Genomic DNA, 20,578 nt, shown 5'->3' on the forward strand with positions numbered 1-20,578 from the left:
AAACGGTCTGATTATCATACCGATTTAATATTCGACGACATTTTAATTAAACTTTTCCTTGCCTACATTTTCAGGTTCGCACATTTTTGCACGACTAAGAAAACATAATTATATCTCTTATATTCATTATTTTTATTTTTTCATTTTACAAATTTACTTCAGCGATATAATAAAACTCCTCATTCTACGATGACGTCTACACCAGTTTTTAATTTTAACTACTTATTAATATTTACTAACATTTCTAATTTTTCAAACTAATCAGCATCTAAATAAGTATGGCATTGAACTGCAATTATGACATTTTAGTATTTCTAATTGCATCACCTAGGCCATTACCTAGATTTTTAAGGAAGGTTGGCAGATGGAGAATGAATATACTATGATAACAGCGACCAAGTTTACTCGATGATAAAATATTATTATGGTAATATTTTTTTTCAAAATCGATTTGTTTTGTAATTGAAAAAATTTCGAGTTGGTCGGCAACCAACTTGCAAGTTTGTATAATGTTGAATAAAACTTCTGATATTGTAATTTGTTCGAATTTTGACATTTTATCATTTGCGGATTCATCATTAGGATTGAGAAAATTACACTGCTTGCAATAATATACGTTTTAGAGTTGTCTTTTGGCAACCTCATAGATATAATTGTATTACTCCTCCCTCTCGCCATTGTAACAAAACATAATACAATATCTTATGTACCCGACTGCAAGTTATATTTCAATACAGAATAATAATTATTAGTATTGTTATAGCGATAATCATTTGTTAGAGAATAATTGCGAAAATCCATATTCTACCTCAGTCTAACGCGAACGCCAAATATTCATTACACTTATTTATATTATTATTTTTGCATTAACGTTAGCTGTACAGCATGTGCGTAGAACGAGGATAGGATGTTATATAAAAGATTTTTTGGCGTCGTTTTTATTTTATTCACGGTTCACTAAAATGGTATGGCAGGTAGCTGTAGAGAGGGCAGACGTTTATTAACTCGAAACGAAAATACCTTCCCCTGAATTTGCCGTTATTTCAATTTGATTGTTTTTGTTTGTTACAGGAAAGGATAAAATGCGACCTCTGTAGGTGGTTATACGGCAGTGATGCTGTTTTTTGGGTTAATAGTCTTCACAGCAGCCATTAACACAGTTTCGTCGAAAATAGGTAAGCCGGAAAGCAAATTTTTCGTTTTTTGTAATTAGAATTATGTATACATTTTGTTAACATTCATTTGCTGGCGCTAAACAATATCCTGCACAATGACTTGTCACCCTCTGTACGTTGCCGGGAAGTTATTGGAAATAAAACAATGCAATGTTTATATATTTATTTAACATAAAAAAATCTATGCATACGGTTATTATAATGAAGGACGACGCAATAACATTTTTTTTTAGTAGATTTCATAAAAATAAAATCGCTCTTGCCGTATTAAACATAAGCATGGAATGGTATAATATATTATATTATTTTTGTATAGCAAATATATATTTGTACATAGATATATAAACAATTAATTATATATTATAAACTATTTTATATCCTTATTATAAAAGTAATTTCGAGTAAAACCCGAATTTATTCGTAAAACAGAAATTGAATTTGAAGAAAATTCGACCTGAAATCTTTTTGCATAAATTAATTTGGGCTTATTGTAATAAATACGTGCACGGTATGTAAGCGTATTATATCCAAAACGTGTTCTCAAGAAATATCACACAACCAGAATTGCAGAATATGAACCAAAAATATTCCTACCCAAAATAATTCAAACTTAATTTTAATTTGACGAGTTATTTGTTTATTAACAAAGAAACAGTTTGAAGTGATACTATTAAAATATTCTTATTCTTGCGCACAAGAAAATAATTCACTGAATCCATATTAAATAACACTGAAAAAATTACAATAGTTTTAAAACATTCGCAACGAATTCAGAATATTGGTATTATTCACTTTAATGTATACATAATATATTATGAACAAGAATATAAATTAGATTGATGATAATGAAAATGAGAAGATGATATTATGGCAACTCAAATTTCATTGGGAGAACGCTTAACAAAAAAACATAACTAATTAGTTAATCGTTGTATTCGAGACCAGCATGCATATATTATGTGGCATAATATTCTGATTTAATATGTCACCAGAATCATTTGCCTTCTGCGAGAGAAGTTACAATTTTTCATCTCACTGTGAAGTGTCAGAAATGGCACGACGGGGTGACTAACGGACCCGCCTGTCGGTGATTCCATGCAAATTATCTCATGATAATATTAAAATGGTATAACGCTGCGTCCTTGACAAAATTCAGGGAACTACAGTTGACACGGTTGTCCTGATTCACCGGTATGACTCGAATAGATTTTTCAAAATTGTTATTCCATATACTTATCAAACACAATTTTAAATTTTAAAAATACGTCGTAGAGATATTTTATAAGAAAAACATTTGTTTTTAGTTAAAAAACATAAAAAAACAGTACAATAGGATATTATTAATTAAAGTATAGAAACTTACCGGGTATAGTATGAGGAAAAATATTGTACTGACACCATATGACGTTTTTATTAAGAAAAATCCAATCATCTAATCAAAATGTCTTGTGTCTTAATCGACAGCGTGACTACACATGTTTATGTTACTTGATTGTTGAACCGTTTCAACCCTGTGAGTTACGCATTACAACAAAACAATTTAGTGGCGGAAACTTTCCTTGGCACAAAATTAGCATCTAAATATAATAAATGCTTTGAGATTTTATAAATAAAAATACAGCCCCCTTATTATCTAAATAAACGTAACACTACAATAAAGTACTTTAATTCAATCAGTTAAAGTCAGACTTCTAAAGATACCTCAGACAAAAAAAAAATCATAAATAAACAGTGATAACAGTAATTATCATAATAATACGAATTTTCGGTAATGCTGCAATTTTAATTTTGTAGCCGTACAACTAACTTTCTTAGGTTTAGTCGTGGCGTGTTTACCAAGCCGTCAGACTATACAACTTTTGTACGAAATCTTTCGACTTACTTGCTGTATTTTAAGAAGGCAATGCGAGGGGCTCCATGTACTCGCACGTCCTGTATACAAAATCAACGCGACATATTAAGCACATTAGAAAGAAGACACCTCGAGTCTGACAAATTTTGGACGAGAACTTTAATGGAGTGAAAGTTGCTATCGCGCTATAGACGCGCTTTGAATCCCTTATGACGTCTCTTTTCGTTGGACTTTTCCAAATACACACTTTTGAAACAGCCTCTTTGTCGACTACGACGTTGAACGCCAAATTATATGCCTTGCGAAAAACTTAACGTCATTTGAAACATTCACGGAAAAGTACTTTCTTTTAAATTATTGTTATTACTATATAAGTATTATTCAAAATAAAAGAAATGAGTTTGTTTTTTATTTCATAATTAATTCGAAGTAAACGCTTGTCAACCAAAAACGCGAGTGTTCGAGAGTCAATGTATTTTTTTCTCGAAAAATAAGAAAAGTGAGGGAAAATGTGTGGGGTCATGAAGAATTATATTATTTTAAACAATGTTCACCGGTAGCATGAGCATTGCCGATTCGTTGTATAGCTTAAATTTTGTTTATGAAAAACACAAATACATTACGAAATTAGTTTGAAAAATAATTTACTTGTAAAACACTACACCATTACATTATTACTTAATAAAGCTTTTCAATTGACACGGCGCGTTGGTTATGCAAAATAACAACGTCCGAGTATTGTATTTCGGAGAAATTCGATGTCGCCGACTACCTAGAACCGTGTTTACATAATACAATATTATGTTTCACGGTAACAATAACAATATTATTTTTATTGTTTGACGCAAATCTAAAATAACGACGTGTAGGAATAGTATTTGTGTGAAGTGAGCTAAGGAAAACACTAGTGTACATTTTTAGCTTCTAAAACGACAAAAAAAAGGCAGTTATTATTAGCTGCCGATTCCATACGAGCGAGAAGTCGCTTTTTATTCCAGCAATAGAAACAAAATGTCGTTCGGTGATTTATGGGTGATTTTTTCACACCGTCTTAATATGATATTATACGCCTACACAATTTATATACACATAAGGCTAACCGTTGAATAGATATAACGACAAATTTATTAGAATAATAAATCATATAAACCTCTTGATTTGTTCAATAAATGTATTCTCTACGTTCTACGTCGGGCTGTTTTCTGGCTGTGTCCTGGTATTGTATTGATCGAAATTAAGCAGCAGGCTAGAGGTAAGGAGTGTGACGATAATGAGAAAAAATTGTCTTCGACTAGACCAAAAAAAAAGTAATCGCCACAAACGAGGAAATGAGAAAAGCTCGTGGTAAACAAGTCGAGTCGCCTTCGCCGGCGGGCGTCAATGTGTCGGCTCGTCGTCGCCTCGTTTGGGTCCTACCGATAAATCAAAGTAGCCTCAGAGGATTGTACGGGTGGCGATGACAGCGCGGTGGCCGTTAGCTATGGGAATTTGAAAACCAAAAGTCATTTTGTCCGGTGCTGTCAATAAACGGTAGCCAACGATAAAATAGCAATGTCACTTACACATAAAGCCTAACGGTTACGGAATTTACACACTACAGTATTGAGTTTAATTTGAAGACTGGTTCGAACGGCAGACAAATACACTGCCTCGGTACAAACAGTAAGCTAGTACAAATTCACGTAATAATATGATAATATTAATGAAATACAGTACGTGAATTGGTTTACAGTAATGGAATAACGTGAAATGGCTGCACGTGCTATGTGCTTGAATCGAGACAAAGGATAAAGTTCCATGAGAAATTCGTCAAAGAAAATTGGACGAGCAAGCGGATAACATTAATAATGTTAAACGAGACGAAACTCTGAAGTTAATGGGTTCTTAACTGAAATTGGTTTTGACATACTTGAAAATTTAATGAGCACTATTGTAAAACATTTTTCGAAATGGACGTAATCATATCGATGGACATCGAGTGCTTTAAATAAATTTATAATTTCAATATCTCGTTCAAGTTGCAGTGGTGTGTTTGTGTGGGTCGGGCATACAAAATCCATTATAATATAGTAATCAGAAGATAATTCACCGTTTCTGTAGTGACTTAAGTTTTGTCAGAATTCTGTTTAGTCACTTTACGCACATCCATTTGAACATTCTCATTTTGCCTCTCTGATTGTCAAACAATTACTTCCACTCATCAAAGTAGTTGTATGTAATTTTCCTTTCAAGAGGAGCCACACAAATCCCACAACCTTCCCGTTGCCTCTTTTCATCTTTATAAAAAAAACACTGTTATACTCGCAACTTTTTTTCAAACCCTCTACTTTGTTATATATTTTCTCCCAGATACTTAAACATTATACATTACTTACCAATACTTAATTGTTACACATTATTCACTATTTGCTCTCCAAATGTACTTGTTTTAAACTTCTTTATTACTAAAGTTAAACTCTAAGTTATCTGTTTGAACCAATTCATTTTCAACTTATTTGTCTCCATCATATACGAACAATAAGCATAACAACAGATACCTCGTCCTGTATGTCATTTGTAAGTTTATCTATTACTTAGAAATCCAAATCCAGTATGGACATAATTGTGCCACTGTTGAAAAATGTTTACTCTCACTAGAAATTTATCTTTTTTTACCACACAAACAAACAACATTATTTTATCGTTCCTTTATAAACTGTTATGCTTTTTGTTATATATTTGCTTGCGTTCACGAGATTCTCTTTTTTCATATACTTCTCGAATCATTTCCCAACTATTTAGATACTTCAACTAAAATAGTTGTATTCAAATTTAATAAAAGTAATCTATTTATTTTCCAATCATTAACCCTCGAATTACCGTCAGTCCTGTTTAATTATAAATACACTTCGTAAAATTATATTGTATATGCATTAATAAATAATAATCTACTTGAATAATATCTATTCAGAATACTTCAGGTATCTTAGAACTCCAGTTTGGCGATCAATCAATGTGAACATATTTTTAAAAATACACCTACGTTTAGTTCAACAAGAAATGTACATATATATATATATATGTACTATAATATATTACATACTAATGGTTCAAAATTAGTAGGACGGTAAATAACTCCTATAAACTCTTTGTTTCTTAAAGCCGTCAAGGGAACTGCTACTGTAAGGGTGGCGGGCCAAACGTATTTATGTAAACTACTAATATTCTTTGAAAATATTATATATTGACATTTTCAATGATTGAATTCGAGTCGAGTTATTCGACAAAGCAACTTAAAACGAACGGAATGATGTGTTTTTCTTTCATCGTTTTTCTGCGGTATAGCATAACTGTAGCGCGTTGCTTGGTTATTTCATACTCAGCGTATATTGTGCAAACAACTACCCGTGAGATTAAACGTGGTTGGTTATTTGATAGTAAAATATATGTACCCCACTCATTGACTTGTACGTTTCGGAAAATAATGTTGCAGAAGTTTTACCCGTGCGTTGAAAAATTGAGGGTGCGTGCGTTTCACACTGCGACGTAACTTTTTTTTTAATTTATCGTTTAATTTGTTTATTTATTACATCCGGATCCCTTTGAAATTCAATAGCTAGTTTGGAAACTGCCGAATGAAAACGTTCTACGGAAACCTGAAATACGAATAAAACTTTTTTTTTTTTTAACAATCCTTTTTTTTCAAAAGACAATTAAGTGAAATGAACTACTATGAACGCGCGTACCGTTATTCAAATGGAGGAATTCGATAGCAATATTGTTGTTAAATTGACAACATAATCGTTGTAAAACGCACTCGAGAGCCATTCTTTTTGCGCTATACGGCTTTCCAGAAAATTTAAATGACACATTTTATCGTTTAAGTTTTATGCGAGTTTAAAATGGAAAATGTACAATACCGCTATCATAATGTCTCGCAGACATTTTAAATTGATTTTATCGTCGAATGAATGCATAATTTTATGCATATTATATAATGTATTTTGTCAAAGCTATTTGACGAATTTATTTTATATCTGTAAAAGTAGTACACTTACTACGATTCCGTTAGTAAAATGCATGAATTAACAATATAAAAATGTTCATAAAAATTAACGAGTGGTGTTTCTCGCTGATTTAAAACACTACAATAAGAGAAAATGGCAATTCCAACAATACCACAGCAGTGTAATCGAAAACCTTAAATTATTGTTCATAATTATTTTTAAAATACTTATAGATAAATAATTTGTACATATTTAATAATCACAATATCCTAAATCAAATTTTAATATAATTAAATATTAATATTATGTAAAATCCAAAGCACAAAAATGTTCTAACAGTGGTTATGATAATTATTGTTGTGATGTTAGTAACGTTTTGATAGTTTTTGATGGCCTAGTGCTGACTTTTGCTAAAATATATGGACCGTTATTTAAAAAATAACGGATTCAGATTATCGTCAAAAACATGTTTATGAAATGCTTGAAAAACAAAACGCCGATGTAATTATGAGCGTATTACAATAGTTATCTAATTAATATAACTGTCTCAAATCAGATGTACAACTACTTTGAAGTATGACAATTAACTGAATCAAACGAGACCTTTATTATTGTTTCTTAATTAACAGTATACTTTGGTGAGTAGAAACCAAAGCTAGCCAATAAAATATAATCTAAAAACCAGTCGGGTAATGTTAATTTGCATTGCGCTATGTAAATAATTAAAGATTTCAAATATCAAAGGGTTCAGCCGTCAGTAACATATTTATTCAAGGATATAAGGTATTACATTAAATATAAATGTAATGAAGGTCCGACGCTATTGAAACAATCTCGCGCTTATAAATTTTCAAAGGCTTTCATGGAAATACCAACTAATAACCGAGAATATAAATGTATATTACCACACAATAGAGTGCTTAATGGCGATAATTACATTTATTTCGCTGTTAATATTTTTACGTTGATTAGAAATCATTTGTACTTCAAACCCGCAAAAAATCATACTCGTAGTTCCAATGAAATACTAATTTTTATATGTCGAATACATTTATGAATATAAAATAATTTTATACGTATATATTCAAAATATATATCTATAATATTAACTGGTATGCAATGATGGAAAAAAGGAGCATTAACCTGTTCCCAATAGACCCTTCGTACGTATTTTACGTGCAAACATATTGTGATTGATGTTAATGAAAAAAGTATTGGATACAAAATGGATTTTAGAATGATATAATTTAATTATGGGGTATCATAAAAAAAAAGTAATTTACGTTAGTTAGATATTAAGGTATTTATTGCCAGGCATATAACAGAATACAAATAGTTTATAGAAGTTTTTATATGATTCAAAGCACTTCTTAATTGGTATTTTTAATTTATTTAAATATTTTTAAAAATGTAATGCATATTTTTACACAACATTTTGTAATTAAGCACAATAAAATGCAAACATCAAATTGACGTATAGGTGGCGTACAATATGCTAGCTGACGATTTTCCATAGTAAAAGGCCTCCTGGGGAGTTAATTGATTAAAATCTAATGAATTGGAAACGCTAACACGAAGTTTTTCGTACTGAACATGGGGTGAGTTTGATTAAAGAAAACAACGATTGATGAGAGTTCATTAACATGTGAACAATTTTCTGAAATATTAACTATCTTAACAATAACGATAGAAATGCGAAAGGATAGAGTGTGTGTAACGATAAATTACTATTGCGGACTGTAAACAATAATTGTTTTGTTGTCACACAAATTTTCATGCGATAGAGGACATCCATATTTTTTTTTAAATATTATATTTTCACACAATAGCTCACATGCACAGATCATCATCTTCAAGCTTTAACGGACCTTCAAAGCCCAACGCTGCCATCGTGAAATGATGGTTTCTAGACGAATTCGCCGTCCGGAACGGGTCGTCAGTCCGAGAAAGGGAGGGCATGGCGGTTCCTTTTCACCGGACGATCACAGATCAGCTTTGCAAATCAATTTACATCGGCATTACAGTTTATCTATTTTAAATATGCACGTAGCCGACCTCTGAGAAACGTCGGTAGTCAACATGATCTTAAAGTCGACGAGACCCGATAAGATTAACCTTTTGTGTCGATTGCAAAAAATACAATACCTAAAACGCAATATGCATTCTAAACACGTTCCATCAACGTTGTAAAAACAACCTGGGAAATGTATTTTCAACTATGTTCCTGTCGCCGGCGTAGTCCTCCACATATTGAATATTTTGTTTTCACTATTTAACCTATAAAGGAAGACAGGGAAAAATACTTTCCAGCTTCGTCGATATGTTTTTGATGCCTCCTGAATGCACAGTAATATCATTTTTATATATTTTTTCCTTTAAGCAGAAAAGATAAAACAGGAAAAATACAACTGTTAATAATGCTGACGCACAATTTTAATATCAAAAAGTGTTGAACTCTAGCCTGTTCTCACTAAGCCTCTATCTGGTTTTAAGTGCACAATTTAATAAAAACCATATAGGCATAATTACTAGCATAATATGAATGAAGTTATGTCTAATGCCGGCTCAGAGTTGTATAACTACTTCTAGTTATCCATTGATGTTTGGTAGTTAGTATTATGATATTTATTAAAATATTCAAAAGTACAGCAAAATGGTTAATACCTTATATATGTTATATCTGTATTTATAAATTATGACTATATTTTCATCAATAAGTAAAAATATTTATACTTGTTGTATAAATACTTGTTATGTATAATTTGGATTATACTATATAATATATACAGATAAAGCAACTTTTAAGTTATTAACTAGCTTTTTTTATTCATTATGAAACCTAAACAGTACAATTCATATAGGTATGAGGCATGAGCTGTATACTTTCACTGAAACACTACTAGAAATATATAAAATTCAATTTACATCAAACAAAATATACGATTATTATTTTTACTAGGTAACTATCGAGAAATTTTATGTCAGCAATAAAATGCCCTAAAGGTTATACAGCACGGTAAACGTAAAGGGCCAAACAACATAAAAATGCGTTGTGACCGTAACGAAACGATGGAATAGTTGCAAAAGAAAATTTATTAAACGTTTTACATAGCATAAAATAACCGTCTAATATTATGTAAGCCCATTGAAAAAGCATAGATTCTAAGTCTTGGAGGATGTTTTGCTTTTAAGCAATCGGCTTTTTTTTATTTAACAGCCATTCTTTTATATTTTTTTTTTATTTGAAAAACCAATATTCTTTTGATTTACCAACTAATAATAAATAGTATAAATAAGTTGAAAATCTAGTTAAATCGGGTAACTAAATTATCTGGGTAATTTTTATTGGCTCAATCGTTTATAAACTATAGTATACCAGCTATAAACTAAAAATAGCTAACATTTTGTCATGTTCAATAATTCTTATGTATGACATAAATGTATGGATACATTTAAGGGCCAACTTTAATAGTATAAACATATTTATTTAGTTTCAAAAAGATACCACAATTAAAATTCGCAGTAAACACGCCTATAAAAACCATATCGAGTTCCTGCGAGTTTAGTGCAATTTGAAGATAAGACATTTTTAACGATAATAGAAAATAGGAAAACAATACCGATTATAATTTCATTATGGACAAGCAAACTTCTCAGATGTCTTGGTCAATAACTGTGTTTATTATACTCTAATTAGAAAGCCCGTCAAAAGTAATTAACGTCTTACATATTTAAAGCCAACATAAAGTAAAGATTAGGTATCATAATAGTGCCGAACATTTCCAACATAGTTCTAAGTAAAATTGAGTGTAAAACAAATAGATATTGTGCGGCAGCAGATCATCTAAAAAATCCTTCTTAGTTCATCTAAAAAATGTGACTATTTATTTCAACAATGTTTTATTTGAGTCGAGAGAAAAAATTATAAAACAAAACACTTAGTTACATTTTAATACAAGTAAAACAAACAAAAATCCCCATATGGGTTGACGCATAAAATCGTACGGAGTATTATTATGTGCAAACCCTTTTTTAAGATTTGCTGGGGAGAACTTAATTTATACGTTCCGTTGTTACCATCAATCATGCCTGTGACGACTATACCTACGTTATCAACGTTTTCTGCTCGACTTTCTTGACGGTTTCCTAAATTTAATCATAAAAAACATTACTCTACATTATAGTTACGGACAAATTGTTCTGAAACAAACAAGCTATTGACTATGAAATATTACTCGGGCAATACAGCGCGCGGTAAAAGTACGGCCCATTATTGCGTTATCCGTCTTTGTCATTAATGTGTCGACCGGCCAACACATCGGCCCATTGTGTTATAATGAAAATTTAAAAATTCATAATTGTCATTTAATCATCAATATTTTGTCAGCCAACACAAGTTCAGCCGCTGTGTGTGTATATAGCCCAACCACAATAATGCCGCATTTTCTTCGAGTAAAAATAATAATAATAATAAAACAATATAAAACGAATAAGCAAAATCGGGCGTCGTATTATTTTTGACACGTACAATCGATTTTTATCCATACAAAAAAAAAAAAATCCCCCGAAGAATTGAAAACGTATATTAAAGGGGGAGAACCTCTACACTTGCCGCTCGTGTACAAAAGAGTACAATATATGTAAATTTCAACGGGTGCGTATACTACAAATTTTTTGGAAATATTAAAACCAAACCGCTCAAACGATTTTGGCGCTTAAAGACATATTAAACATTTTCCTGGATAAAAGAAAACGTCAATAAATGTATGTTTAATATATGTACATTATACACACTCGCGTTTGTGTAAGTGCGCGTTTTTTTCTATATTTTGCACGCGTGGTAAATATATATCCCCGTTAAGTTTTCCGTCTACAGGGAAAGGTATTGCGATTACCGAATCTAGTCACGGGCGCCGATAAGAAATTGGTTGTGGGATAAAATACGTTGAGGGAATTTAATAAATTTAAGCGAGTTTGATTTTTATTGCGTCGCCACTTCCGTCGAAATTCCTCCAGTGCCTGTTGATTAAACCGTCCATATGAATTGACAGCGTTTTGGCTAATCCCCATCGAGCACAATTTAATTCCGGAAATAACTTTATTGCTCTTATTTCGCGCCTTAAACATGGCCGTTCAGATCCAACCACTTCAGTTGCTCTACGTCCGTCTTTACTTATTGCTATCACTTCGACTTTCAAAAACCCTAATCCTTATGAACTTTTTTTAAAAAGGAAGTGTAGGAACTATTACAACTTGATATTGGAAAAGTTCCTTTACAAAGGAACTCGTTTTGTTTCCCGTTTAATTAAAAAAAAAAACTCGTTCCACTTTTTGTGTCTTTTTTCATTGAACCAAGTTATTTAGAAAACATTTATTTTTTTTAAATAGTAGCTTTTTATAATTAGATATGTAAAGAATTGAAAATAAATAATTATGAATTATAGGCATATTTGCATAATTGAACGAGCAAAAGAAAGTAGCAATTTTTATTTTTGTAACACTTGGTACTAATATGTGCATAATAATATTGTCACTAACACTATAACTAAAACTAATGCGGGTTCGATTAAGTACACTTTATGTTAAAACTAAGAGTATCAACAAAGTTGTAGCTATGAAAATCACATTGTTATGCCCCGATACCCTAAACTTCGAATTATAATGACGGTAATATTATTCCGCGGTAGGTGTAATAATATTATGATCTTTTCTTTCAACCATATATTCGTGACATATTATTTAGTATACTTTTGAACATTATAATTTATAACAATAATACAAACGCAATAGTACAGTTTTCAGGCTTATACTTGAAACAATACTTACCCTATGAATAAAATATCATGATACTGTTGTTCACTCGCTCGTTGGTAAAGTAGTCATGTTAACGTAAGTACACAGGTCACAGCTATATGAAAACAGATAGCTCATTCAGCATGTAAACAAAAACCAAGACGACACGTGACACTTATGAAATCAGTGTGACCGCAGAGTCAAACATAACAAGCCATAATAGATATTATCTAATCTGTGATAATATAGTCGGTTATCATGTTAAAGTATCTTAGTTACAAAAAAAATGTTGGTTGGTCCTGAGTCATAGTTATTCTAACTCTAAAACTGAAATTTTGGAATTGTTACATTACTTTTTAAATTATATATACATTAACACATCGCTTAATTTTATCCAAAATCTAATCGGACAAGTGTTTATCAATAAAAAAAGTTGATAAATATTTTCCTGTTAAACTAATTAATTGTTTAATATTACATATTTTTTTATTCTCGGCAAAAGTAGTCATTTTATAGTAAAAACAAATTCAAATAAAGCAAACCCAATATTAACTATTTAAATTTATACAATTTTTTTAATTTGATACCGACTTGAGAACAGTGTAACTGGTATCACCATGTTTAATTGATGTCGATTCTTCATTTTGAATGATAATTGTTATTGAAAACAATTTGTCATGTTGGACGGTTATTATAGGTAAATGTGATGGAGACAATTTACACAGTTGGGTAAAAATATACATTCATCATTATTGTAATCGGCCAACACGCCGGCTCGTTCATTTTTAATCTACATGGATTTATTCGAGTACATATTCATTAATTTACTAATGTGATAAATTGTCAAAACGCAACAATGCGTGTGTCAACGATTCCGGACTGTGGTTTATATTTATACAAATGGAGGGTACAGGAAAAAACTAGGATCACTATTTTTATAAATCTAAATAAAAAATATATTTTTACATAATTTTTAAAAAAAAATTGTAAAAGAACTTGTTCAAAAATGTAGTACGTCAAAACGATTTTTTGACACCGAAATCACCATTTTGAAAAAAATGACTATTAGTCAAACATAAAATAAAAAAACTAGGTAGGTTATCGTTCTATGTCGTTGGGATGACAATCGTTAGCGTAGGTATGCGGATATACCGACCGAAACTTAATACCGGACGCCTCTCGCCTAAATGGGACCGAAATAATTGATATTTATAAATTGTTTAGAGCCAAAAGCCCTACAGTACGCCTTTAACGTCCCGGCAACACACTTCTCCTGCAATCTCTCTACCCCCCCCCCTCCCTATCTCTCATGCACCGTTTCCATAGCACAATGCTCGGACTGCTCTTCCAGCATGTGTGTCCCAGGCGCGTTCAATATACATTGCCCGTAAAGTTATTAATACTAATTTGCTCTAATCCTTGACACATTGTAAGCCCCTCGTCCGGTTATCCCCGGGGAAAACCATACCGAAGCTTCTCCCAGCGCTGTTATTTCCTTTGTATCGCCATATTCCCTTCCCGCCATTATGCTGGGAATAAATCTCAAAGGATTCCAAAGTTTTATGTCGCAGCTACAGCACAGAACGGATGACAATTAATATCCTCTTGTTTCAGGATACTTTTGGCACATCACCGACTTACAGTATGACGCAAATTATGTAACGGCGACCGGCGATTACGCAAAAAGTAAGTATACGTAAATCATTATTTCAATAGGACCGGAAGCGGTAGAGTGCAGCGAGGGGAAACGATACGCCTTGTAAGAACTAATATTATTATTATCCACTGACATCATGAAATATCGACCCAGTACTTATAATAATAATAATAATATGATATGATATGATTAAACTTCCGGAAATCTCTAGAGATTTCGAACGAGGTTTGAATTTATTTATATATACTACAATATTATATTATTATATTGCTTTCATTATAATATGGATTTTTAAACAAATTTTCTTTTTCGAAATAATTCTTATTAATGTCATGAAGACCACTAATCTTCCTAGAAGGCTAAAAAGGAAGTAGTGCAGAGATCTTGTCCCTTCATAACAAATAATAATTCAAACAATAAGGGTAGGCGGTTTCTCTTTTCGAGACAACCACTCCACGCTTGCGATACAACCTACGTTACGTTGTATAAATTGTATAGTTTAAATACAAAAACCAAAAGAAAAAAACAACATGGAAAAAAATTACGTCTAGTTGACGCATTGCGAATTACATTTAAAAAATATATATTTTATCAAGTCGTAATATTAAAAAATATTTGACAAACCGTACAGACGACAATATAAATCCAAGGTTTAAATTAATAAATTGGCTTCTTATATTAATACAAATATTTTAGTATTAAACAAAGCTAATGATTTGAGTTCAAAATTAAATCTTGAATTAAATTAGGATCATTTTATTTTTTCAAAACGGTTAGGTTTCTTATAATGACGTTATACCCCCTATTTATTAAGGAGTTAGGTATAGGCATTTTTTGTAAAATCGTAATTTAAAGGCTAAACTGTGATGTTTAATGACTAGCTAAGTAATCTTGACTCTTTTTTGGTAGTTTATTTATTTTTCGAAATGTCACAGCGTCCTTGACAACGATTTAAAAAAAATATTAATTTAAACTGGCTACGCATATTCTTTCTTATCAACTAAATAACAAACGTAGACATTTTTTTTTACATATTTAAAATAATAAGAACTTTATCTAGGTTCTCTTATCGGCTTTTTTTTTATACTATTAACTCAACATTCACAATTTATATTTTAATTCTGACATTTTTAAAACTTTTTTAAGTGCTTGTATTTAGGGTAAAATTAAAGTTTTCCATAAAACCGACGAGAGGAACTAGTTAAAGTTCTCCTCTTTTTAACGGTACCAACATTTTTATTCTATGACCAGTTCGCTTTGACCTACACTCTTTACCGTAAACCCCTTTTTTACGATTATTTTTAAAGGGTAAACGTCCTCTTAAGGTTGATTCACCTCTTATAATTTGTAGAACGTTATGCTTATTATTATTATTATTTTTTTTTTTTTAACAAAATGAAATCTAAAAATATTTTCCACATTATTGTGTTTTGTTGTTAAGAGTCGATAAAATCTACTTTTTTTCATAAACAAAGTAAAATAAAGTTAACGCTCTAACAAAAATACCACACCAGGTTTCAATTCTGTGAAAAGCCATTAAATTTAAAATCCTATAATATGTATTTTAGTTACTACTTTAAAAACAAAGCCAATATTCATTTTATGGTGTTACAAGCATTTGCGAATCTTTTCAAATAAATGCAGTATTAATGACACTATTTGTAGGTACTTAAGTTTAGAGTTGTAGACATTTTATTATCTGTTCTTTTCACCTTTCAGTTTAAAAATAATATTTTATTTTTCGATATAAGACAAAAATTCCACTAATGTGTTTTAACAAAACAAAAAAATGTACGTAAATATATGTTTTAGAACTAATAAAAAATAGTGTTTTTTTAAGTACAAATTTAAGGAAAAATAAAGAATGTCACGTTTTATCTAATTTATAACATTAGTAACTCGTTATGGCATTGGTGCCATTACGTAAAATTTTAATTTGCATAATATTATATAATAAATGTTTGAACAGTACAATTATTAACGAATAATAATTTTGTTGTAATTTAATGCAAAATCATAGGCAAAATATACATAGTAGAAAGTCTTCCTCTTCAAAAAAAAAAAGTTATCAAGTCTGAGAACTCTGTAAAGTCATTTTCTTGTTCCTTTGAAGACATTTTTTTACCACCTTAATACCTGTAAATTGTATACAAGTAAAATAACATCCTAAAGCTTATACAAATTAATCTAAAAATAAATGTATGTATATGTAAAATATTCAATACATCAGAATTTTGTTACTATCAGATTCTCAACTAAACCTGTCCTCAAATATTATCTAATATAATCTAACTACCAGTATAATTATACAGTTTGTTAGGTTCTAATTTAACAACTTTTCTATCACAAATTGTGCTCATTTCATAATTAACAACATACATTAAGGATCGGCAAGAAGATTCCAACAAAATATATCAATCGCATCTGTTCTATTCAAGTAAAACGTTTTAACGCACTTTATTCGTTTATTATTTTATTTTCGAAAACCACATGTTCAATATTCGTTTCAAACTTTTGTTTACATTCTCATTTTTTCTATTATTATTATATATATATATATATATATATTTATATGTGTGCAAATATGTGATTGCGTTCGAGTTGCTCTTGTTGAGATCTCCGATAAGTTATCGAACTTTAACCGATAAATTCTCAAATTTACATATAAGACTTTTGTTGTTGGAATGGGTAAGGGACACTCGTACCATTTTTTTTTTTTTTTTTTTGCTTAAACCTTTGCCAGCTAAAGACGAATTACAACAACAACTAACAAAAGCTCTGGGGCTATAGTAAAGGTTTCCTCGATATTGTAAGGGAGGAAAACACACATACACACACAAATACAATACTGGCATTTGCGGTGCGTTTATTTGGATTACACTCGTCGTCGGCACGGCCAATAAATAACGACAAGAGCGCAAAACTTGTCGTTAACTTTAAACCGTCACGTGAGAAACGGACACACGTTGTATTGTCGGTACGGAGAAATCGTATATTTAAGTAACAAAAATAAAAATATTTAACGCCACCGCCTTTCATTAAAAAAAAAAAATACACTTATAAAAAAAAACTTTTTAATGTGTTTTTTTTTCATATACAAGCTTAAAACGATTCATTTTCGAACCAGTCAAATGCCTGTGAATAAACAACGACCGTCCCATAACAATAATAATAAAAATACAAATAATAATAGCACTAATATCATTACGACAACCGCAAATTATTAAGGCATAGAAATTATTTGCGGCCGAAATAGCCGGCCTACACGCACCTAAAATTCATTTATTATGCATAGTATACCGTCAAGTTTCGATCATACATTGTAAATATGTCAAACGCGTTGAAACGTTAAAAATTATAATATTGTTTAATGAAATTGAATTAAATTTTGTTACTTAAACAAACATACCGGGAAATCAACAAAAAAATTAATTTCGCAATACAAACAATATCACCCATATTACAATATATTTTGTTGTATGTGCAATAATATGTGTATAATAATTAATACACGTCTAGAGAATAATCTAATGTTAGAACTCAATAATATTATTTTCTACGAAATGTTCAGCCGTATATTTGCAAGTTAGGTAAAAAAAAAAAAATTGAATTTTCCATTACTTATAATAATATATAAATTGTCAACGAGCAGATGTTTTTTCTGTTTAAATTATAAAGCTAAGACGTATCTTAACTTAAAACAATTCAAATGAATCGTGGTGTGGCCTAAATAAATATCTGTTACAGACAGATAGGGCAATTAAATATTGTTTGAATATTCAAAAACATTGCCGAGTAAAAAGTCACGGAGAGTCACGCTTAAGTCCTGTGAAAGATATAGTTGTTTTTTATTTTAACAAAGACAATAATAAATCCTAATGAAAATATATTCTGTACGTGGATTTGCCAGTGACTCGAAAACGGGCCACTGGCCAAGTGAATAATTTTAACTCGCCATATCGTTCGTTAGAGTTCGTTTTACAATGGATTGGTCGATTCCAAACAAGAACCATTTCTCTTCGGTTTAACAATAAATTATTGTATTCTGCGTTCAGCTACGGCTACGAGTTAGTTTCATTCGATAATAATCAGTTTCTGTTTTTAATTAGCTCTATATCGATTGCCATAAAGCCTTCGAAACCCATATAACAGTTGCCGTTTTTGTAATTTCTTTTTTTTCTTACGATCAAAATAGCGAATTTGATTATTTTTATAACAGAAAACAAGATACCATTGTAAGTTATAACTAATCGACTGTCATATTGAATAGGTTGCAAACAAACGGTGATCAATCCGGAACTCATTGAAACCGTCGAGCAGCGAAAGCAAACAGGCGGCAACGGCAGATTAGGTGACTATGGATGCGACTCGCCATGGTCACTAGTCCAATCGGCTGTCAGGGCCATGAAAGACAAACATGGCGAAAACATCGAATTTATCCTGTGGTCCGGGTAAGTGTTATATAGTTTTAGAACTCATATCCAAACAGACGAGACGAGTAAAAGCGATCAACTAAACTTCAACAGCTGCTCAAATTAAATACAAGTTTTAGGAAAACCCTAAAAATATGTTGTTTTTATAGGGCGATAAAATAAATGCACGCTTCAATATCTTCAATTGATTTGCTATTGTAGTACATTTATTTTTATTTTACACTTATGATCGCTTAGTCCGGGCATAATAATATATCACGTTTTATGATGCTATAGCCAATATCTTTAGTGTTATGATTTGTTGTCATTGTGTGACAATCTAAAATGTTAAACAGTCATAGTTCACTTCTGGGGTGATATTATATACTTTTTTGTTTGTCCCATTAAAAGCTAATATTTGATAGAAAAAATATGTAGGTATATATAGGTATGTAGGTGTATAACAAATCAATAAAAACAAAAATCATTATTTAGTTTAATAACATGTGCGTATACTTCTCCTATGTATAATCAATTAAAAGTATTATTTCAATTAAATATATCAACATTTTTAATTGTAAAATATACAAGGTTAAGTTTATTATGATTAAATATATATACTAGTATATTAATCTAATCGGATACGAAATGTACACTACATTATACAGGTGACAAGAACTCATAATATCCAAAAGAGGTCTCCGAAGATTGAATTTATATTAGTATAAACCGAATAAACCAGAATTACGGCAGATTTTAATGAGAATTCACGGAACGAGATGATGCAATTTTAGTTGACCGAAACCATTCCGTAAATTAAATGTGTTCATGTTATTAAATAAGTGATGCAAATCGTATTATTACAAATAACAATTAAGGTAAACTTCGCTTATCAACTATATCTCATTAATTTCCTCTTAATATATCTACTTTTCGTTAATGTAAATTACATCCGAGAGATGGTAGAAAACTGAGACTAGTATACATATTTGGCAACGAGTGAAACTAGCAAGTTATGATGTAAAGTTTTAGACATTAAATTCGACTGACAAATACGAACATAAATAGCTATATGAAAGTTTAAACTTAATATTGCGGTGGTTCTGTTGTACATGATTTGCGTTTGATTTAGTTCAAATTGGATAAATATTTGTGTATTTCCAATTAGTCAATTTTACATGATCAAGTTAATAAGTATTTATAGTTTTAAAAATAGCTCTAAAAAGGATTCCTTTTTTACAACTATTTCTTTTCAATATTCTTAAAAGAGCATATTTTTATTTAATGCATTTAATTTGTTTGCTACAAACTATCGCCAACATTATTTATGACTGTTAAGTAATTATAAACTTTGGTGTTTGCTTATATTTTTGTTATTCACCAATAGCGAGGTTAATTAAAAAAATTATCTGAAAAAAATAATTTTACTATTATGTACCGATTATTTATATTTATAATACTCATTAATGCTACGAAAACAATTATATGACGCAGAATTGCAATGGTTGTATGCCTACTTTTCTTGTTTATATAAAAAATGAACAGTAATCCGAAAATTCGACGTATACATAAACTATAGTTCTGCGTTTGAGCTTACAAAAGCCTCATGTGGCTCAATAGGTCAACAAAGCGCGGAAGGAGCACAATGCAAAGATTTATGTTTACCCATGCTTATTGTACTCTAGGTTAAACACTATTCGCAG

General features: G+C 30.6%; 1 protein-coding gene across 2 annotated transcripts in view; it reads left to right on the forward strand.

The window, feature by feature from the left end:
• Window positions 1-20,578, forward strand: part of LOC126838332 (acid sphingomyelinase-like phosphodiesterase 3a) — a 116,171-nt gene that overhangs the window by 49,317 nt on the left and 46,276 nt on the right. Inside the window, exons 3-5 of one of the 2 annotated variants that reach the window (XM_050572672.1) lie at window positions 1,072-1,175; window positions 14,421-14,492; window positions 18,734-18,914. In XM_050572672.1, coding sequence (XP_050428629.1) covers window positions 1,115-1,175; window positions 14,421-14,492; window positions 18,734-18,914 — 314 coding nt within the window. In that variant the 5' untranslated portion in view covers window positions 1,072-1,114. Of the gene's footprint in view, window positions 1-1,071; window positions 1,176-14,420; window positions 14,493-18,517; window positions 18,627-18,733; window positions 18,915-20,578 lie in introns of those variants that run through there. The other variant, XM_050572674.1, reaches the window with a different exon arrangement.

The sequence above is a fragment of the Adelges cooleyi genome, unplaced genomic scaffold (genome assembly GCF_023614345.1).
Source record: "Adelges cooleyi isolate 19-005CV unplaced genomic scaffold, UGA_ACOO_1.1 ACOO_flye_CR_arks_rails_tigmint_CR_PRNA_30, whole genome shotgun sequence".
Classification (NCBI taxonomy): Eukaryota; Metazoa; Arthropoda; class Insecta; order Hemiptera; family Adelgidae; genus Adelges; species Adelges cooleyi.